The sequence below is a fragment of the Podarcis bocagei genome (genome assembly GCF_964188305.1).
Source record: "Podarcis bocagei genome assembly, chromosome: 11".
NCBI lineage: Eukaryota > Metazoa > Chordata > Lepidosauria > Squamata > Lacertidae > Podarcis > Podarcis bocagei.
This window is the reverse complement of record NC_138136.1, coordinates 35,737,202-35,759,120: the sequence shown is the minus strand read 5'-3', so window position 1 is coordinate 35,759,120 and position 21,919 is coordinate 35,737,202. Positions and strand designations below refer to the sequence as shown.

Below are 21,919 nucleotides of genomic sequence, written 5' to 3'. Positions count from 1 at the left end.
TGGAAGACAATCTTACTCGGCTATGAGTGATCCCTAAAGAAGAAGAAGAGCCTATCATATGTTAATTAGCCGTGAGTGATTCTTGTTTGCATGCATTTGACCAAGATAAGTATATCTCAAACCATGCTTTGTTGATAAACTAAACACATAAGTCAGCCTTTGTGAACCCGCTGCCCTCCATATGTTTTGGATGACAACACCATTGGTCCCAGCTGGCTGTGGCAAATGGGAGTTGCCTTCCAAAACATCTGGAAGACACCAGGATCTCAGAAGTTGTTGCTTCACAAGACGAAGAAACCGCTAGACGAAGAGACTCGCGGAACGGATTATTTTCGTCTTGCGAGGCACCACTGTACATAGTTCAGGTTTCAGCTCCTTGTTTTCAGTACTGTTGCAGAATTCAGTCTTCAGTTTAAGGGAATTGTCACAAACTTGGCATTAATTGTTGTTCTGTCAATCTCTTCATGTGATGCTGTTGTACAGTAGTGTTATTTGGTGTCTTTCAGTTTGACCCTTCTTAGTATATATTGTTTGTGTTTCAGCAGTAATTAAAATTGTTTTGTAATTTTCTCATTGGTTTCAGTGGCTTGAGGTCTTCTCTCTTCTAAACGTTAATGTGCTTTTTATTCTCACCTATGTATGTAATGTATACCCCCAAAATAGCTAATACAGTGGTAGTCTCAGAAAGCCAGGGTTTCCCAAACTTGGGTCTCCAGCTGTTTTTGGTCTACAATTTGCATCATCCCTGACTGCTGGTCCTGCTAGCTAGGGATGATGGGAGTTGTAGCCCAAACGCAGCTGGAGATCCAAGTTTGGGAAACCCTGCAGTAAGCTAACAGGATGCCCTTCAGATGGTTGGACACCCATCAGCCATAGCCGCCATGACTGACAGCTGCTGGGTACCATATTGAGAGCCAGTGTGGTGTAGTGGTTAAGAGCGGTAGTCTCGTAATCTGGTGAACCGGGTTCGCGTCTCTGCTCCTCCACATGCAGCTGCTGGGTGATCTTAGGCTAGTCACACTTCTCTGAAGTCTCTCAGCTGCACTCACCTCACAGATTGTTTGTTGTGGGGGAGGAAGGGAAAGGAGAATGTTAGCTGCTTTGAGTCTCCTTCGGGTAGTGATAAAGCGGGATATCAAATCCAAACTCCTCCTCCTCATCCAGGAGGCAGTAGCTACTGCCTGATGAAAGTTGTAGACTGGCACTGTTTGTGCTAGTCTACATCATAGCATCTACATCATGTTAAACATTGGATCAGATAACCTGTGCTGAATGGAAACAGTTCCAATGAATCCCAAGTAGGGCTGCATATGATTTCTGTCAATACCTTGTGATAACAGTTCATTGATATGAGAAAAAGGACATCTAAATAAACCACTTGTATAAACTGATGTGCTAGGGTAGAAATTGTACTCCAGTTACTACTACTAGGAGTTATGATGCTGTGCATCTTCTACTACCCCACTAATAGACAACACACAATCTCCCCAAATATTTCCTTGTATAAAATAATGTTGGCTGTTTCTTGTCCCTAGGCAGCCAGTGCAACTTCAAAATCCAGTTGGGAAATACCTTTTTTAAGGACCAATCAAAATGTCCACAACATTGTTGGCAAGTGAGGTCTCCAGGACTCTTGATGAGGCAAGTTGTTACACAAAAGCAAATGGCTGGGGAGGGGGGAACCTAGGCTCTTATGTTATAGCCATGAGGTTAGCATGTACTATAGACTCAGTTCCAAGATAGAGACTGCTTATTCTTAGCCAGACTAAAAATCTTAAAATGCCTTCTGAAAGCTTTTAAGCTTAATCTTTCTGTTTAATGTGCAGCTAGTGGATTATTTATTACACAAGTCACAGGTATCAGTGTTCCACCTGCACTTCCATATGTGCAATATTCATGCATCACACAAGCACTTGGATATATGCTAGCGCATATGGCAAAGGTAGGTAAACACTTACCTGTAGTCCACCTCAAACTATTTAGCTAACTACAAAACACACTTTATGTACCCACTTCTGTTCTTTTTCTTTAACGTCTGAAGCCATGCTGTGTATGCCTCCACCTACTGAAGTTTGGGTACTGACTAGCTGCAAGAGGCTTCTTGGTTCTGGTGCCAGTTCTATGGGATGGTTTATAGGGAGGACTGTAGTGGTCCATTGCAACTTGGCTGTTTTAAATTGAGCTCAAAGGCTGTCCTGAAAGCCTGTTGGGTGTGTTCTCTGCTCTGCCATTTAGATCTGTCTTGCTGCTTTTGAAACTATTAATGTTGATGTTGTTATTTAACTACATTTGTATTTTTTACTGTTTCTTTTATTTTGAGCTTCTTTGTTTCAGTTTGAATTTTTATTCTGTAGCCTACTGTACAAGATATAGGGCTATTATGCTAGACAATTTTGCTAAAGTTTGACAAGTGAGTAGACAAGTGGAACTTTGAAATGTATTTAGGCCTTGTTAAATGTGCTGTAACACTTTTCACTTCACTGTTCCACAAAAACTATTGCTTGATCTTTGCTTTGACATTTGGCATTTCTGTACCTATTTATTAGCCTTTGAGTAGCATTTTCAAAGAATTCCATCTTTGGCACATTTCTAATTTTCTTAAAATTAAGAATAGGTGGCAGATGTGTTTCTTTCCTACTTCATTTATGTGGGAAAGGACTATACACTTTAGCTTTACCAGCATCAAGGGGAGACGTTTGTATGGTTCCTCTATTGAGGGCAAATTTTAGGACATAAAAAGATTTTCTTGGGCTGAAGGAGCCTCGCATGTTTCTGATGCCAAACATATATAGCCAGGACAACAGGCACATGCATGGCCAATGCCTGCAATCCATCTTCATGCATTCACAAACACTGACAGTAATGTGAATCCCCCCCCTTTGTGTTTCCCATATCAACTTCACTTGTCTTTGAAGTCTTAAGTATCTGATATTACTGTCCCTTCTGTTCTATTCTAACCAACCTCTGCTCATGTGTTTACCAAGAGTAGTCTCCTAGAATTTATCTAGCTGCTAAATGCAGAATAAGCCACTTCCAAGAAGTCAAACACTTGTAATGGATTAGTTAGTTTGGGCCCACAATGGTTTCCTTTTATTGATTGTAAGGTTCAGTGAAAAACAGTTCTTAGAATCCATTTCCTGACTTCGCGTACTGATGCTTTGACACAACAAGTTCTTTATCTGCAAATGTTTTGAGGAAGTCATGGTTCTCCTTGGAAAAGTAACTGTGTGTATACAAGACTGTAAGATGCCACTTAGACAAGCAGAACTGCGTTAATGCACCCATCATTTTCTGGATTGTTGGTTACTTGTGCATATTTTCCTGAAATGGGAAAGAACTATATTAGCACTTACTAAAGTGAGAATAAGCTACACTTAAGTTCATAGAAATGGCACATGCTCATGCATTTATTTTCTAAACAGCAATTGTAATGTAGGCATGTCCTATTGGCTAGTCAACTTTGGTCCTTGGTCTACAGTGGAGATGAGAAGTTTCCACTGTTCACTCCCTCTCATGGGAATATGCCTCATCTCAGAGATGCAAAAGGTGCAGATGTCAAGTTGTGCAGAAGTGTTAGTGGTCCACAACACTAAACTACCCTCTCCCAAAATAATGAAAAGGAATCCCGTCTCCACTTATGTGGATATGTTTATCAAATACACAAATAGAAACCTTAAAAGGCCTTAAAGGCAAGGAGGCAGCACTTAAAAATGAAACAAAGAAAAGATAAGAAATTTAAACAGAGGACCTAAGGAAATAAGCTGTTTTGAGAGGAATAAGTTGGAAGAAAAGGGAACTTCAAATTTCACATCCTAAAGGAGGAGAGCTCTGTTATCACTGAGCTAATCCATTATCTAGTTAGCCTGATTCTGTGGCTGTTATCCAGTAGACATAGCCACCTGTGAGTGCACCTTTCCACCAAGCTCAAAGATAATAAGCCTTCATACTGAATGGCCAATTAAGTCAGGTCTTGATGTAAGAGTTGGAGCCTACAATTAGCTATGGAAAATGCAGTTTTATGTAACATGTAATATGATGCTAGACTTATTTTGACTAGAAATAAGACTAGTTCATTCACAATGTAGTTTCAGGCCAAATTAACGATACCACAAGACATGTAAAAATATATTCTGACTTTGATTGAGAGAACTGTACATGGGAGTGGGGGGGGGGTAAAATATTTTGTATCCTTCATGCTGGTGTTGGGCAGTTAGACAAGAAGGCAGAATTTAATTTTGTTCTCCTATTGCAGGCCTGAGGAAAATCAAATCATCTGAAGGTACTGTTTGCATTGAGAGGAAATCCCCCCTCCCTATTGATGCAATAAAAAACCCTACACATAAGTTTAACATTAAGATTGGTAACTGATATTTCAATACTTACCCCAGACGACTTTGCCTCCTTGTGTCACGAGACCAAGCTCACTCACATTCACCTCGATGACGGTACCTTTTGTAATTACCCCCAAAGATGTATACAGAGGAGAAGAGGGATTCTTTTTTACACCAAGAATAGGTAGGCAAAAGGTGGCTTTAAGTTCAGGATGTGTTACATGGGCCTTCTTGAATCGTAAACCCTGTTAGGTAACAAAAGATTGCTGTAACACTAAATAGAGATGAAAACATAACTAGCCATGATGCTCTTCAAGAATCAAATTAACAGGGCAGAAAATTAGAGGCGTGTCTGTTAGATGTTTGGTATTAAATGCTAACTTTTTAGTGTGTATATTACTGTAAATTACTGTGCTATCCAATGCCTGCAAATAACAGAAGGTTTTACTGGCTACCTAGTTCTGAAGTGTAGATAAGACTTATCAGTTCAAAGAAAAATGTTCTATTACAACATTGTTGAAACTGCTAATGTTTTCTCCACTCAAGTATAATAATCGTTAAGTGAGCAACAACTTATGTAAAGAATAATCAAACAATCAAATCATTTACCATTGGCCGAATGAAACGTTCATATTTAGGTGGCTTTCGGGTAAAGCCATCCCCAACAAAACACACTTTAGTAACCATTCTCTTCCAAGCCTTCTTCTTTCTCTTTCCTGTACGGATCACCTTTAGCACTTCTGTTTCTCCCTGAGCACGAACCTTGGGTACAGGAACCTCCCATTTCCCCTGCAAAGAAACAACAAGAAATGGTTAGAGTGCTAAAGTCAGAGAACAACTAGAATGAGCAACATGCTGTCTTAACTAGTCAAGACTAACTACTTGTTAAAAATTGACTGCCATCTGATAACATGAAGAAAAAAAAAGCCGGGAGAAGCACAGCATGTATTACAGTGCTTTTGCCTTCTCCAAAGTTCAGTGCAACAGAGTGCTGCTACCCTCTTCACTCTCACCTGCACAGGAGGTGATTTTTTTAAATGTTGTACAGTGCTTTAGCTTCTACCTACTCCAGATCTCTGTGAAATGTCTACCTTGCAGAGAAAGGAATTATACTGCCACTGCGTGTTGAAACTTATTTGGGGCGGCGGGTCATCTCTGACAAGGTGAAAGTCCATAGCTACCTTAATTTGGTTTTAGAGGGTTGAATCCAATGCTGCTGGTACATGAACAGAAAGGGACATTTCCCCTTCTGCAATGCACTCTCCCTCACCTCTCATCTGCTCTGGAGGACTAGGCAGTGTGCATGACCCTACCATGGGGAGGAGAAATCCCACTGAATGAGTTTGCACAACACTGGATTTTACCCAGAAACCTAGATCAACTAGGTCTTGATACAACCACATGCCACCCTTTTTTAAAAAAAAAAACCACACACACGTTCATGAGTAGAAGTTAAATCAGCTTTTGGAGTATGATATGCAGCAGAGAGTTGCTAAACTGCAAGTATACTGCACGCAGTGTATTAGCGCAAGTCATAGATTTGTCTTAGCAAGTCCAATAATTCCTCACTGGATACACAGGAGAGTTTGTGTGGGAAAATGGTTGTGAGACTGATTTTCTTATTGATGCCGAGCTGGTTTCTCGACAAGTTTGCCTGGTTAAAACTGAAAATGGAGAACAGTATGTGTGTACTTCATACCCTGAACAGATACCAGAGCCACCACCTTGAAAATCAGTATTTTTACAGCTTGACAAATAATGATAATCTGAACTTCTGCAATACTTACAGCTTTCTCTTTTCGCTTCTGTTTAATCATGTTGGAGAGAACTTTAGCTCGAGACTGACCCTCTCTGTCCAGCAGATATGCTGGCACAGCTCCTTCTGGGGTCTTGTCATCATTTTTCTGCTTGGTATTTCTCTTTTCATGCATTTTAATACTAGATAAATAAAATGTGCACAAATTATTATTTTTTTAAAATTGAAAAGCAAAATTACAGGTGGGAATCAAAGTCAATCGAAAATAGTCAACACATGCTTTATACTAGTCACAATTTTTTTCCTAACAGAGAACATGACTAAATCATCAGAACAAGCTATGCAAAAGTAATGTCAACTGAAGACTAACGGTTGTCTGAGATAGTTACACAGTGCTTAAAAAGAAGAAAGCGTACATTTTGGCATAGGTTTATAAAAGCCCAGTAATAGGCAAATAGTAAGTTTCAAGGAGTAATCAATAGTTTGTCTTCCAGTGAAGCTAGTTCTGACCTATATCAATTTTTCACTATACCAAAGAAGTTTAGTTGAACAAAAAAAGTCCACTCACGTCTTTTTCATCTGTATCTTCTCTGCATGGCGCTGTTTATGATAAAGCTTAGCTTTTAGTCCAATCATTTTCTTAGCTTTTTTTGAGCGTTCATGAGCCTCACGGCCCTCTTTCTTCCTCTTTCTCTCATGGTAATCCAAACGATAACCATATCGCTTCCGATGTAACTCTATGTACTCGTTTTGTGGCTGCAAAGTGCAAGGAAATTAAATGTTCAGAAGTTTTTTTAAAAATGTCAACAGTAAACATTTGTAAGAGCTTTGTTTTCTATCTATATATAACCATATTATATATATATAATAACAACCATATAACTATGAAATACTTTGTGAAAGTTGTATTTACTATTACCACTTTCACTTCAGAAACGTTTCAGTAAGAAAAATCCCTTATTCATCCTAATAAGTTCCAATTATTTCAATGTAATTGTAACACTATGCACTGTTATTTTAGCTTATTATGTTTTTATTGAGACCTGAAATTACCCAGGGTTCAAGGGTCAAAGACTGCCCATAGAAATTGATGCAGTAGACAATAATAGATAAAAATCAAACCAGTTTAACTACTTTGTCAGTTGATGATGGTGTAAGAAATCCTGCTTATTTTTACTTGGCTGTCCATCCCATTGAGCTTGATAGGATTATCTATTTATTTATACTACTTCTATGCTGCTTAGTATATTAAAAAATATCTCTCAAGCAGTGTACAGAAAACCAAAACAAATGACTACTACAAAAGTAGTTACCATACAAAAATCCTAAAAAATAGCAATGTACTAATGTAAGTCACCCCTCTGCTCTTGGTTTTTTCTCCAGGGAAGCAGCCTTAGCTATAGCGTAATGAGAGATGTGCCTTGTCTACGTTATAATAATGAGCATAAGCTGTTTGTTTTTTGATGCGTTTTAAAGTTAAATAAGGACGTAAGGGCCCAATTGTATCAAACCAAAGGCCCACCTAGTCCAGCAAGGCCAACAAGATGCCTATAAGGAAGCCCACAAGTGGCAGGCTGCCCTCCAACAGCGGAGAGCGGAACATAGGCCAGCACTGCTAGTGAATGGGCCTGGCTTTCGTTGACTGATAAGCAAATAAACAGCTTTATACCGGTGTCGCACGTCTTAATGTAAGGCGGCGGAGACTGATAAATCTAAAGGAAGAGGTCTCTGGCCCCCGCCCTCCCTCCAAGAAGCCCTTCGGAGCCGAGCCCGCGCACTCCTGCTACTCACCATGGCGCCGCGGTGCCTCGGAATGGACTAGACTCGGCGAGGGACCCGGCGATTCTCCTTCCCGGCCGCCGGACCCGAAAGGAAAAGGAGGGTTACACCGCGAAGCAGCCCCGGCTCGCAACCCGTTCCGCTTCCTGGCGTTCCGCTTCCAACGAAGGAGACCCAGGCGTCGGGCGTCCTCTGGTGCCGGTCGCGCGCTTCTCCTCCCCACCCGCTGCTCTGCTCAGTTTGGAGTCCGGGAAAATGGACAGAGCCTGATTTGCGAAATCCAAGGACTTTTTTTAAAAAAAAATAAATGCCTTCCGGAACGAAATAGTAAGGAGGGCGGACTAGAAGGGTGAGCATCCGGCGGAAGTAGCGCGTGTGGCACGCTGAGACTAAACCGGAAGTTTCTAGGAATGCGCAATGAGACCTTTTCTGCTCTTCTCGGAGATTTTGCTTTATTCTCAAGAGCGAAGCGGTGGACGGCGGTGAGGCAGAATTTCACGCAATAGTAACCTGACGGAGGCGGCGTTTTGGCTGCCGAATAGCCGCTTCTTAAAAGGAATGTTTGGACTGTTTATTTACCAAAAAGAAACAAAAGCCGGTTTTAATTCGGTGCCTGTTTGTGTTGAGGAGAACTTGGCCATTGATTTCAGTAGGCTTTTTAAAGCGCTTGCCTCAACTCTGCGCCGTTACCCGTAGCAGTTGCTTATGTGACCAGGATACTAGATAGATATGCTGCGAGATACAAGGAAATTGTTACTGGGTCCCCTCAAAGTGGTATGTTTACACAGTGTGGTAAGTCCCCCCCCACCCAATCGATTTTTTTTTTTAACCTAGAAAGTATGTTAATAGCCAGTGTTACACAGATAATATTATATAGACTGTTTTTGCATTTATTTATTTATTAAGCACCTCCCAGAAAATATCTCAAGATGACATGAACAATAAAAGCAATTTAAAATTCCATTTGTAAACAGCATATGCATTTTTTCTATTTCTGATTGAATAAAGATATTTCACTTAAAATTCTTATTGGAAAATGAAGGTCTTCAGTAGGTGCCAGAAAGAGAATACATAAATAGTGCTTGTCTGATTTGTAATGGAAGGAAGTTACAAAGGGTGCAACCACACAAAAGGCCCAATTTCTGTACTGGACAGACCTTCTGAGGAGGTCCTGTACTGCAGAGGGCAATGATTAATTGCATATATAAGGGCTGAGGTCACCATAAGATATCCTGGCCCCAAACTGCATAGGGCTTTGCATACCAAAAACAACACATTGATCTTAGTTTGGTTGCTAATTGGCAGCCAGTGCAATTTCTTTCATAGTAGACTTATAATATGTTGCGGCTTCTGGTCCAACCTCAAGGGCAGCTTCACATGCAGCCCAATTCAGTAATCCAAACTGGAGGTTACCAGTGCATGGATGATGGCTGTCCTGGACCACAAACAGCTGTAACTGTGTTATCAGCTGAAGCTGTTAAAACTCAATTATATCTACTGAGGACACCTGGGCCTCTAGTGCCAGGTGGATCTATGAACCTGCTTTTTCAGGGCGAGTATGTAATTAACCAAGCTTACGAGTTTTTTTGCTGGATGTTAACATTCTACGTTTGCTTGACCTAGGCTGTATCTGTGACTTATGCTTAAGATATCTAAAACTAGCTAGATCTACCTGGAAAAATCAGCATTGGTCTTCTGACGGTGACATGTATTGTGTAGATAAAATTATTTTGGTGAGGTGTTGGCTTTCTCTAATTCTGATTTCCCCTTTTGAAGTGTATGTATTGCAGAAAATCAAGAATTATAGCTGTAAAATGCTTCAAAGGTTCTTTGACTCTTCAGAGAAGTTACAGTTATCCAGCAGGTAATTCCTTCCCCCACTCCCAGCTTACATTTTCTATACAGATCTACTATAATATGATAAAAAGGAATGAGATGTACTTATGAAAATATGCTTCTGTGCATAACTGTTACATGTCAGTATTATTGTTGCTGTATGTAAAGGTTCTGTATGTGGAATTATTTTTGTAGCTGATAATAGGAACATAGGGAACTGCTTTATACCAAGTCAGACAATCTGTCTAACTCGGTATTGTCTACAGAGTTATCCAGGTTTTCTCATGTGGGTGAGGAGACACCCTTCAGAGTTGACAGTGTTGATAATCACATCAGCCAGAGAAAAATGTGTGTGTGTGTGTGTGTGAGATCCTCATGTTCAGTAGTAGACGCAAGTGCAGGAGGATCTCTGATTGGTACTGATGCTTGTGCTGTGAAACATAACTTCTACTCATTGGAAATATTATAAATGCTCTGGCCGCTTCTCTTTTACCAGGTGAAGTAAAATCTTTGCGCTCTATTATCACTCCACCTGCCTCTAAGTAAGTAATATTTTTTGTCCTTCACACATTGGTATTAGGGAGGCTACATTAAAATTCAACAGAAAAGAATTAATTCAGTAAAACCACAAGAAATATTGTACTAAAAAAGGGCTGGGAACCAGGCCAAGCAGCTGGATGTGGCCCTCCAGGTCTCTCTATTTGGCCCTTGCAGCTCTGTAGGCCAAGCCCCTGTCCAGCCATGTTCCATACTCTCTTTGTGTTTTGTCTGGCTGGAATGTCATTGAACTATAAGGCCTCTTACTTGCCCAGATGAAGAAATGGGTGTCTTGACTTCTGCATGGCTGTGGTACAAAAGTAAAGGTCAAATCTATTGCTCTGCCTGTTTGTGCCTCTGATCCTACTCATCACTGGAATGCAGCCCCTAGGGTTTAAAGACTGTTCATGTACAGATGAGCAAAGTTATTTTTTATGTATTATTTGTAAAGTTACAATTGCCTTAAATACTTGGGTGCTAAATGGGAATTCTTTGCTTTTCTTAAACAGAATCCGCAACATTGGCATCATGGCTCACATAGATGCAGGAAAAACAACTACCACCGAAAGGATGCTGTATTATTCTGGGTACATAAGAAACCTAGGAGGTTAGTTAACAAAACCTGCTACGGTTTAAAATTGGTGTTATCATTCTTATAGAGGGAGAACACACATATAAAGTATTGCACCACTCAAGCCTCTGCCCCAGGTTAAGTTGGCTGTCACCTTTCTTGTGCTGGTGCAGACTGGGCAGTCTCCTATCCTTCCACTTGCCTAGTTGTCATTTTATTTTCCCCCTTCTGGGGTCCCTTTCTAGGGTTCCTGAGTAATAATCCTGGTGCTTTCCCTATGAGGTCTGCTCGCCGCCCTGTCCCATGTTGGGACAGGAAGAGTTTCTGGGCATGTCCATGGAGGTTATGGGGCTCTGTTTGCAGGTAGTTTTTTTTTGGTCTTTGTATTTCTGTCCTGTGTGTGTAGGAGGATCTGTTCTGCTTGTTGTACAGGGCTCTGCACTGATACTAAGGTTTGGCTTAAGTTATCATTTGCATTTTTAAAATGCAGCGTTGCACACATACAAAGTGAGGTTTTGACCGTGGCATTAGGGATAATAATAATAATATTTTTTTATTTATACCCCGCCCTCCCCAGCCAAGGCCGGGCTCAGAGTGGCTTACAAGCAATAATAAAAACAAGATGAATGATTACAACTTAAAAACAAAAATAAAATACAACATTAAAATAATGGAATATTAAAATGTAGTCTCATTGCAGGAGGAGAAGGAAAAGAAAAATAGAAAAATGAGCTATTTACTTACATGGCCCCTGCCATGATTTTCTTGCAATGCATTCTACCTCTCCCACCTGATGTTTGTCCAGCACCTTGCATGGTTCACCTATCCATTCAATGGATAGGACCTCTATTTCCATTGGTGCAGGAATACTGCTGCCCTTATACAAGGCCACGTACTTGGCATCCTAACCAGCTTTCCCGGTCTTTGACATTAGATAGGAGAACTGGGCCTTAGGCATTTTGTTTTATAGCATTTCCCCTGTGATACATTGCATTCTGAAAAATGAATCAAGAGCTAAGATCATTTTACAGTGGCCAAACTGAAAAAAAGCTACATTCTTTTTCTTAATCAGATGTTGATGATGGCGACACAGTCACAGATTTCATGGCACAGGAGCGAGAACGTGGCATTACCATTCAATCTGCTGCTGTAACTTTTGATTGGAAGGGCTACAGAATAAATCTGATAGACACACCAGGTATGTTATTTTGAGTGAGCGAGATAAAGTCAAGGCAATCGTGACCAAGTAACCTCAGATGGCATTGAAAATGTGTAGCTTTGAAAATTTTGATGAAGTCTTGGAAACTTCCACTTTTCAATTAATGTACTTATATAGTGAGTGTAATTCTCCTGGGAATTTCCCCTGTATCATGTCAATTAAAAAGAATAGGAGCTGTGCAAGAATGTAAAAGTTCTCTATCTGCTGGAGAAATTCCTGCTGACTATGGTCTGTTACTATAAAAACCCTCACATCATTAAGCAAGTTGGTTTCATAATGTAACTGGCTAAATCCACAAAGGCCATATGCTTGTTCTTGGATCATCTGTTTGATGCATGTTGTGTTTATAATTTTGTCTATTTCAGGATCAGAGTCCAGGAAAACTTGGGTAGACATAAGTTTTTAACAGACATTTAAAAGCATTACTGTCTGTGGCTCTTTTCAGAGAGTGGGTGCTATCACCAAGTGACAATCCACTGGACATGGAATGACATGTAGGGTTTTCTTAGAAGATCTTAACTATCAGTTTGGTCTGTACCATGGGAGGTAGTCTGCTAAGTACCATTGTGCCAAGTTGTTTAGGATTTTAAATGTCAGCAACAAAACTTTGAACTTAGCTTAGCAGCTAATAGGCAGCCAGTGCAGATCTTTCAACCCACTAAGCACTCTAGTAGCTGCATTTTGCATCAGCTGCAGCTTCTGAACCAGACACAAGGGTAGTTCCACATACAGTGTGTTACGGTAGTGTAATTGCGAGGTTACCAGTGACACAATTTGGCCTTAAATTCCAAGGTACTTCATGTCCTGGTGGATATCAGTGCTGCAGAAGTTTGTTTGGAGTGGATGTGCCTGGTTCTTGATAAATCACGCAGAGGCAAAGTTCATTAGCAAAAGAAGAAATTTTACTAAAGGTTTTCCAACTTCGTTACAAAAAGAAAAAACCCTTCAGAAGGGTTAGAAAACAAAATTAAGAATGAGAAACCAGCCCACTGAGCTCACAGATTTATCTGTCTGGTTCAGCGTAACCTTGAGATAACAGAACATAAATCAGAATATCTCCAGCTGCCTCAGCAGAAAAGAACAGAACTTTCCAGAATGAACCAGTATTTCCCAGTTTGTGCCCTCAAAGACTTTAGTCACAACAACCAGTGCATGGACCATACTGGCTATGCTATCTCTGTTCAGGTAATGTGTAAGCCACTGAATTCACCAGGCTAGTGACAGTGATTTACAGTGGTACCTCAGGTTAAGTACTTAATTCATTCCGGAGGTCCGTTCTTAACCTGAAACTGTTCTTAACCTGAAGCACGGCTTTAGCTAATGGGCCCTCCTGCTGCTGCTGCTACGCCGCCGGAGCCCGATTTATGTTCTTATCCTGAAGCAAAGTTCTTAACCTGAAGCACTATTTCTGGGTTAGCGGAGTGTGTAACCTGAAGCGTATGTAACCTGAAGTGTATGTAACCCGAGGTACCACTGTATTTAGGATCACCCCTAAGCTACACTTCTGCTCTTTCAGATGCAGTGCAAACCCACCCAGAACTGTTACACAACTCAATTCTAGGAACTTGGAACTACCCACCATAGGATCTCAGTCTTATTAGTTACTTTCCGTCCCGTGACTGCACCCAAAGACTGGTTTAGGACATGCATGGCTTTTCCTGATTCAGATGTTACAGAGAAATAGATCTGATATTGTCAGCATGCTGGTGACACTTTCCCTCAGATTGCCTAATGGCAGCCCACAACAACTTCATATAAATATTAAATTGGGGAAAAATTCTTCCCTTTGGCACTCTGCAGATCAGCTAACAGAGGGCTCAGGTGTCTCTGGAACTGACCCTGTAAATAGGAGCAAAGCCACTGTAAAATGGTGTCCTCCCATTTCACAAAGATGATCCAGGAGGAGACAGTGATAAGCTGGGTCAAAAGCTGCTGAGAGATCCTGGAGAATCAGTAGGATCACGCGCCTGCTGTTGCTCTCTATTGAAGTTCATCCACCAGGGTGTCCCCAAACCAGGCCTGGGTGCAGAGTGGAATGGGTGTAGATCATCAGTTTCATCCAAGAGGGTCTGTTGTGGTTTTAGACTGAGTGCCTATTCATCACAAACCAGTAAAAAGTTATTAGGTGAAGACATGCTGCCTTTCTAATATTGTTAAAGCGTTACTATTCTTATGACCTCTGTTACTTCTCTGTGTAAATTGTATGTTAGGTCACGTGGACTTTACAGTGGAGGTGGAACGTTCACTGAGAGTGCTGGATGGAGCAGTGGCTGTATTTGATGCCTCGGCTGGTGTGGAAGTAAGAATGACCACAGTGTGCTGTGACTTTACCTCACTTTAGTCCTGTTTCTATAGCCATGATTTTAACTGATGAGAATTTAAGGCCTAGATGCTCACTTCCACCAGCAAATGCTTGCCTCACATTATAAGGAGAGCGTATGTCGTCAGATGGAGGTAAAGGCAGGACAAGAGCCTTTTGGGGGTGGTTAGTGATGTGCTGCCCATGTGTCAAAGCTGCCCCCATTTCTGCAAAATGCAAGCCCCACAGCTATGAATGTTTATCCTGAGGATCTAATCTGAGGATCCAAAATGGCAGCATCTGCATGATAGCATAAGAAATGCTGTGTTGGAGTAGCATTCTTTCTCCAGTAGAAGCTAGTGAGATGCCTCTTGAAGTACCGTATTTTTCGCTCAATAACACGCACCCAACCATAACACGCATGTAGTTTTTAGAGGAGGAAAACAAGAAAAAAAATATTCTAAGCGAAACAGTCGATGTATGTTTTTTGTGGTTCATGCTGTGGCCACAGACATGTGATCTGACGGTGAGTTTGCGGTAGCCCAATGCAAAAATCCTGAGGATCCATGTGGATCCATGTTTGTAACCACGTTTTTGCACCACTGCAGCCCCAGGCAACAGTGGGTGCGTGATTTTTTTGGTGCAAACTGTAGCCATGGACATGCTATGTGATCTGATGGCGAATTTGGGGTGACCCAGTGCAAAAATCCTGAGGATCCATGTGGATCTGTGCTTTGTAACCACGTTTTAAGTGGGGAGGGAAGGAAAAGCACTCAAGGGACAAGAAGCACACGTGGAGCAGGCTCTGCTTCTCTCCCTCCTCCCCCCCCCCCTTAGCGAGCTGAAAACCTTTGCTGGAGGGACAGAGAGCCTGCTTGCTTTAAAGGAGCCTACCGGACAGGAGCCGCTTACAGTGCTTTGCTCCTTTAAAGCAAGCAGACTCTGCTTCTCTCCCTCCCCCCCCCCTTAGCGAGCTGAAAATCTTTCCTGCTATTTCTAGCAAAGCGGGAGAAGAGCCGCTGAGTAGGGACGAGAGAGATACAAGAGAGCCTGCTTGCTTTAAAGGAGCCAACCGGACAGGAGCCGCTTACACTCGTGTAAGCGGCTCCTCTCCCCTCCCACTTTGCTCCTTTAAAGAAGCAGGCACTCTGTCCCTCTCTCCTCCCCATTCAGCGGCTCTTCTCCCGCTGGAAACCACAGAGGAGGGAAGCATTCACTCCTTAACACGCACAGACATTTCCCCTTACTTTCTAGGAGGAAAAAAACACGTGTTATGGAGCGAAAGCTACGGTATGCAAGAAGAGCATGTTCCCTTGTTTGCCCAACAAGTACCGTACCCAGAGGTTTTAATGACATACTGATTTCAGTGACATATATTGCAGATTGACTACAGTTGTTTTTTTTCAAAAGAGCTCCAGTTCTTTGAAGGTGCCTGCCAGCTGCCATCCAACTCCCCCGCTCCATTCCTCATCCATCTCATTTGTCACTCAGTCTCTTGACTTCTCTACATCTTGTCTCATCTGTCTTACTGCAAACCTTCTGAGTAGGAGCCATGCCCATTTTGATGCCTCATACATTGCAAGTGTTAAATAAGCGTTTACACAATTGTAGGTGACAGCAGGCACCCGTTTTGCCGAAAGGATTGACACTTTCCTTCTTTGCCTTAGGCTCAGTCTTTGACAGTGTGGAGACAAGCAGACAAGCACCACATTCCACGGATTTGCTTCTTAAACAAGATGGACAAAAATGGAGCAAGGTACTAAGATGTCTATTTCTTTCCAGGGTTGGTGAAGCAAGGAAAGGCTGATCGATTGTATTATATTTTAGGGTGGTTTCTGATTATACAAGATTTGTGTGACTTAACAACACATGAAACGTTAACTGTGCAGTGGTTGCTTTAATTCCTTTTATGTGAAATTTACAAAAATGCTCACTTGCCTGGTTGCTTGGGATGCTTCCTGGTCACCAGACAGGGTAACTTTACAATATTTGTTTGATTCATCCTTTAATTCTACAAATAACTTAGATATAAGTATGTATGAAAAGGTGGGCTTGAAAAAAGAATGGTGTGAATTAAAAAAACCTGGATATTTGCAAGACAGTTTTAAAATATTCAGATAAGGAAGTTAAATGCTTGCAAAATATGTACTTAATCTGCATAACTGACACCCTGGTCCTGTCATGTTTGCGGAAAATCCCAACTAAAGTACATATGGTCCCATCAATTTAGGTCTTCAAAAAGGCTCTAAGGCCCAGGTTGTTTTGAGTTGCTTTCTCTCGGACTGAGATGGGCTTAGCTGTTTTTAAATAGGCTTGTGTTGGCTGGAAATTAACTATTTTTAAGGTGCTAATGCTGGTTGTTAACTGCATTTGGTTATATTGTTGTCAGATTCAATTTTGGTATTGTGTTTTACACATTAGAAGCTCGTTTGTGAAAGTTTGTCTTTAACAGGCAACCTAGAAATTTCTTTAAAGGATTGAGCTGTTTGAGATGCAGTGTCTCAAATGTTTATGGCAGCCTGCCTTGCAAACAGGACTCCCTGATGGTGAAGTGTTAGTCTGTTCATTTATTGCCCTGGTTTTCCTGTGTGTCTAGCAGCTTCATACATGCCAGAGTGGTACATGTGACTGTGTACATGGGCACAATTTCTGCACCATGACTTTACCTGCTGACTCCAGGCTATCACCTCTATTACTAAACGGGGGTTTGGCAGCAGCTTGTTACTATTGGCCAGTATAGCAAGCTGCTGCCCAACCAGTAGCTGTGGCTGCTGATGCTCAGGCCTAGGTTCTACTTCTTTGTTAGTACAGCTACATGTTGTGGTGGATGTGCTGGGTTTGATGGGTCTTGCTGCTGGTATGAGCCAGGGGTTTGGTTATAGGGGTTTGGTTATTAGCATGTGGTTTCTTGCATTCTAACTTAATGAACCACAAGTGCATATTATTTAAAGATGAATTCTTTTGTGTGTGGCTAAAAAAATCAGGCCAGCTCAGCTCAGCCCAGCGGTTCCAACGACCAAAGCATTGCTTGGATCCCCTAATCGCTTACAGCGGTTTGAGACCCGCGGGCGCTGTCTGGACCCATAGGGACGCGGGTGGCGCTGTGGGTAAAATCTCAGCGCCTAGGGCTTGCCGATCGCATGGTCGGCGGTTCGAATCCCCGCGGCGGGGTGAGGTCCCAGCTCCTGCCCACCTAGCAGTTCGAAAGCACCCTTAAGTGCAAGTAGATAAATAGGTACCGCTTTATAGCGGGAAGGTAAACGGCGTTTCCGTGTGCTGTGCTGGTGCCGGCTCGCCAGAGCAGCTTCATCACGCTGGCCACATGACCCGGAAGTGTCTCCGGACAGCGCTGGCCCCCGGCCTCTTAAGTGAGATGGGTGCACAACCCTAGAGTCAGACACGACTGGCCCGTATGGGCAGGGGTACCTTTACCTTTACCTAAAAAAATCAGACTGTTCAATGAGTTGGGAGAGTTGTTATTGAACTTGAGATATCCACATTTGGATCCTTTCTCAGATGTTTAGTTTTTTGGTGTGTTTTTAAGCTAAAACACTGTGGTTTTATTTAGTTCCCTATCTATGGCTCAGGTGGGGTTTTTTGGTTGGGAGGAGTGACATATTGGATAAAGATAAGGACGTGATTTTCTCCCTAACAGTAATAATTTGTCTTTAGTTTCACCTATGCAGTTGAGAGTATCAGGCAGAAGTTGAAGGCTAAGCCTCTGCTTTTACAGGTAATGTAAAACAAACTTTTACTTTTAAACAATTAGCGTTAGTTACAAATCATGATGCATTTTAACTTTGGTGTTTCCTTCATATTACTATGTCTTACTATCTAATTGGGTTTATTTTATATATTTTTTTGTTCTTTCCTTCCCACTGCATCCAGTTGCCAATTGGAGAAGGAAAGAACTTTAGGGGAATAGTTGACGTGGTGACCATGAACCAAATTATTTGGAAAGCTGCAACTGAGTTGGATGATGGAAAGAACTTTGATCAGAAACCCTTGGAAGAAACTGATGATCCTGACTTGCTAAGGCATGCCAGGGATGCAAGAAATGCCTTAATAGAACAAGTAAAGTTCTAAAGTAAATATGATATAAAACAGTTGAGACCTTTGATTAATGCAAATATGTCTGAAAACCAAAACTCAAGTGACTGATACTGTTGGCCATACAAGCTGAGATTCTGATAAAATTGTATATTGGGATGTTTTAAATAATGATACACTAGATACTTTAATTATCATATGTTGTACATTTGACTACCAGGAGAGATAAAAGTTCTATATTTCCATTTGTACATACTGCATTTTAATTGTACACTCCTACCCAATTTTGAATTTTGGTTCAATATAAACAATGTTCCCTGTTTAGTTAGTATAAGCGGTGTTGTGGTATCTGCAGCCTTGTCATTCTCCAAGGAAAACCTGAACTGCCCATGAGAGTCCCCCCCCCCCCTTTGCCCAACCCTTGTTCTCTCTGGGTTGGAGATAAAGAGGCTAAAAATGTAAAAGCAGAATTAGGGAAGTTTATATTTTCACTTTGCTGAATACTCTAAAATACTATATTCTTAGATTTTATATATTCTTTTACATGCCAATTGGTGATTTGCAGATAGTCAAACAGACATTTGGTGGACTAACTTGAATGGTGTGTAACGACAGTAGTGTAGATTATTATTTTTCTCTTCATAAGGTTGCAGACCTGGATGATGAATTTGCTGAGCTGGTCCTTGGGGATTTCAGTGAGAATTTTGATGCCTTGCCAGCTGATAAGGTACATGGCTCTGGGGGTTGTTTATTATATGAACTGCATATTATTACAGTTTTATTGTATTTGTACATAACAGGGTAGAGTGCCTTTTTCCTGCATGTGTGATGCAACCAAATTATTAACGCTTGGTAGAGAATGCTAGGATACTGTGGCAAACCTGCAGGAATGTGATTTGGTAAAGGGAGTGAAGAGATGGCAGCAGGCAGGGAAGGAAGGAAGGAAGACGAGAGTAAAGCTGTTGTGAATCAGTAGGTGCATGACACGTATTGACAGTATTTAGAAATAGTTAATAAAAGGGTACTGCCCCCTGCAGTTGACTGGATAGTTATCTTTTGCTCCATGTCAGTATTTTAGTCCAGACAAAATATTGATACAAGTCAACATGCACACAACTAGCTCATTGAGTCCAGGGGAACTTTGAACTGGCAGGCTGCAAACAGTTGCCTGCACCCCTGCCATACAGTCCCATGACTTTTGAAAGAGAGAAAAGTTTCACAAGCAGCCTGGGACACAGTGGATGTCGGGAGGGCCTACTGTGCAAATAAAAATAGTTTTTAAAAAGCTATTGGGTGCCCTTAAGTCTTTGGGCATACCTTGGCAGCACTGGGGTGCATAATGTTAAGCTGCATGTCCTACTGGTATTAAAATATTTTTTCTTTTTAATAAGGAAGGCAATTCTTTCTAGAAACTGCATGGTTTTATGGGAAGACTTGATCATAAAATGTTTTAAAATGATATCCTACTAATATGTTCTGTTTATAATGGGAAACAATCCTTAGGTTGAAACAAGAGCCACAAGCCATAAAACCAAATGGCAGCTACAAAGCCATAGAAAGGATAGGGCTTTTTGTGGGGAGCAAAATTATAAACCCTGAGGGTCAAGGGTATATTCAGGAAGGTGCTTGCAATGCCTGCAAGGTGAAGACTGAGGAATATGGCCAGAAAGCCTGTTCCATAGCACTCATCGGTTGCTTTGTTTTTTAGGGTGGCTTGAGAAAAGAATAAGCCCTAAAAGAAATTTTCTGAGGTCTTTGATAAATATCACATAATGCATATCAAGCAGAAACCCATAACTTAAGTATTTTTTCTTTAGAACCTTGAATAATGTATATGATAAACACCTTATGACCAAAACAAAATACCATCCAAAGGTGCAACTCAGTTAATGCTTGAGCTGTATACTCTTCCTTTGACTCTTAAGTAGATCATTGTTAAAATTATGAATCTTTGTGCCCCTGCAGCTGCATTCTGCTGTACGAAGAGTAACCCTAGCACAGAAAGCTGTACCTGTGTTCTGTGGAAGTGCACTGAAAAACAAAGGTGTTCAGCCATTATTGGATGGTGTCACCAGGTATTTGCCTGCACCAGATGAACGCAGCTACGACTTCGTGTGAGTAAGAAGATGATGCGTTTTAAGAAGTTTAAGCATGTGTTAGAAAGCCATGAAAAAGAAACCGTTTGTTAACTTCTTATGGGAGATTAAAAATAGGCTGGCTTATTGGGAAGGAGAGAGAGGCATAGATCTAGGAAGCATGCGCAGACCACACATTGTAAGTAGCAGCTGGTGTGCTGCAATGTGAACTCATAGCCCAGGACTCGGTAATTCCTAGGCAGATTCCTAAAAGGATACAGGGTACATGATGCATGCCCCTCATTTTTCTATTAAGCAGTTTTATTTTAGCTCTGCTAAACTAGTACCAATAAACAGATTATTCGTATAGCCAGAGAAAATGCCCTATTTTTTATCATCCAAAATATCCGTTAATGTTATATTTTTCCTTCACTACTTTTTGCAGGCAGTGGTATAAAGATGACCTGTGTGCTCTGGCATTTAAAGTTATTCATGACAAACAACGTGGGCCACTGGTTTTCTTCCGTATTTACTCTGGCACAATGAAGCCTCAATCATCTGTCTATAATATTAGCAAAAACTGCACGTGAGTAAAAAAGGGTGAGGAAAGGATTGTGAGTGTAACTGTTCGGATTCCTCAATAGGAGCAGCATTTAATCTGAGCCATTCCTTGCAGGGAGAGAATGAGTCGCCTGCTTCTTCCTTTCGCTGATCAGCAAATAGAAATCTCTTCGCTAACGGCTGGCAATATTGCCCTCACAGTTGGATTGAAACAGGTGAAGAAATATGAAGCCCAAACATTTTTGAAAAAGTCCATCAACATTAATGTGGAGAATTACATTTTGCTGATTCCCAATATTACTGGGAAAAAGTGAACCCAATTCTCTAGTGACTTCTTTATTTTTTAATAACGTAAGTTTTTTGTTGGTTCTGTTAGGGAATCTCTCTGCAGCTATAAGCTGACTAGCAAAGAGTTCACTTTGTTTAACAATGTGTTAAACATCAAAGAAGCTTTTGTCCCAGTTTTTTCAATATGGTTCTCTCTACTGGCAAAGAAAAACAATTAGAGGAGGTGAGTTGAAGCAAAACCAAAAAGTTGCTCTAATTGCTGTCATCCCAAATTGGGATTGCCTGGGAAAAGACTGCCTTCGGCAATTGGCTAATTTTCTGTGCTTTTTAATAATGAAAACCAATTACATGTTGACAAACGACATGCCATGTGCTTTTTGGCATCCCCCAGAGTGCCACTGGCGACACCATTGTTTCGTCAAAGGCGTCAGCAATGGCTGCAGCTCAACAAGCTGGAAGAAATGTGGGGTCAAAGCACGGTCGAAGCAGCGAAGTAGAGAATCTTATCTTGGCCGGCATTGAGATTCCAGAGCCAGTCTTCTTTTGTACCATAGAGCCGCCTTCCATGGCCAGGCAACCAGGTATGATGCAATTACTGAAAGTGTGCTCTTAATTCA

General features: G+C 41.3%; 2 protein-coding genes and 1 long non-coding RNA gene across 4 annotated transcripts in view; 1 reads left to right on the top strand and 2 right to left on the bottom strand.

The window, feature by feature from the left end:
* Positions 1 to 3,059: 3,059 nt before the first annotated feature.
* NSA2 (NSA2 ribosome biogenesis factor) lies at positions 3,060 to 8,026 on the bottom strand. Its single transcript, XM_081212546.1, has 6 exons — positions 7,879 to 8,026; positions 6,656 to 6,843; positions 6,119 to 6,269; positions 4,941 to 5,120; positions 4,384 to 4,576; positions 3,060 to 3,321 (listed from the first exon to the last, which is right to left on the bottom strand). Exons 1-6 carry the CDS (start codon positions 7,879 to 7,881, stop codon positions 3,254 to 3,256), a joined length of 783 nt encoding a protein of 260 aa, XP_081068672.1. The 5' UTR covers positions 7,882 to 8,026; the 3' UTR covers positions 3,060 to 3,253.
* A 279-nt stretch (positions 8,027 to 8,305) lies between these two features.
* Positions 8,306 to 21,919, top strand: part of GFM2 (GTP dependent ribosome recycling factor mitochondrial 2) — a 20,276-nt gene continuing 6,662 nt past the window's right edge. The window contains exons 1-14 of one of the 2 annotated variants that reach the window (XM_081212488.1): positions 8,306 to 8,640; positions 9,643 to 9,730; positions 10,199 to 10,244; positions 10,749 to 10,846; positions 11,883 to 12,008; positions 14,240 to 14,328; positions 15,996 to 16,084; positions 18,001 to 18,061; positions 18,217 to 18,402; positions 19,025 to 19,105; positions 20,344 to 20,492; positions 20,899 to 21,039; positions 21,130 to 21,229; positions 21,694 to 21,883. In XM_081212488.1, coding sequence (XP_081068614.1) covers positions 8,596 to 8,640; positions 9,643 to 9,730; positions 10,199 to 10,244; positions 10,749 to 10,846; positions 11,883 to 12,008; positions 14,240 to 14,328; positions 15,996 to 16,084; positions 18,001 to 18,061; positions 18,217 to 18,402; positions 19,025 to 19,105; positions 20,344 to 20,492; positions 20,899 to 21,039; positions 21,130 to 21,229; positions 21,694 to 21,883 — 1,489 coding nt within the window. In that variant the 5' untranslated portion in view covers positions 8,306 to 8,595. Of the gene's footprint in view, positions 8,659 to 9,642; positions 9,731 to 10,198; positions 10,245 to 10,748; positions 10,847 to 11,882; positions 12,009 to 14,239; positions 14,329 to 15,995; positions 16,085 to 18,000; positions 18,062 to 18,216; positions 18,403 to 19,024; positions 19,106 to 20,343; positions 20,493 to 20,898; positions 21,040 to 21,129; positions 21,230 to 21,693; positions 21,884 to 21,919 lie in introns of both variants that reach the window. The other variant, XM_081212487.1, reaches the window with a different exon arrangement.
* On the bottom strand, positions 16,608 to 17,994 carry LOC308597086. Its single transcript, XR_014012832.1, has 2 exons — positions 17,767 to 17,994; positions 16,608 to 17,299 (listed from the first exon to the last, which is right to left on the bottom strand). It is a non-coding gene; the product is annotated as an uncharacterized lncRNA (long non-coding RNA).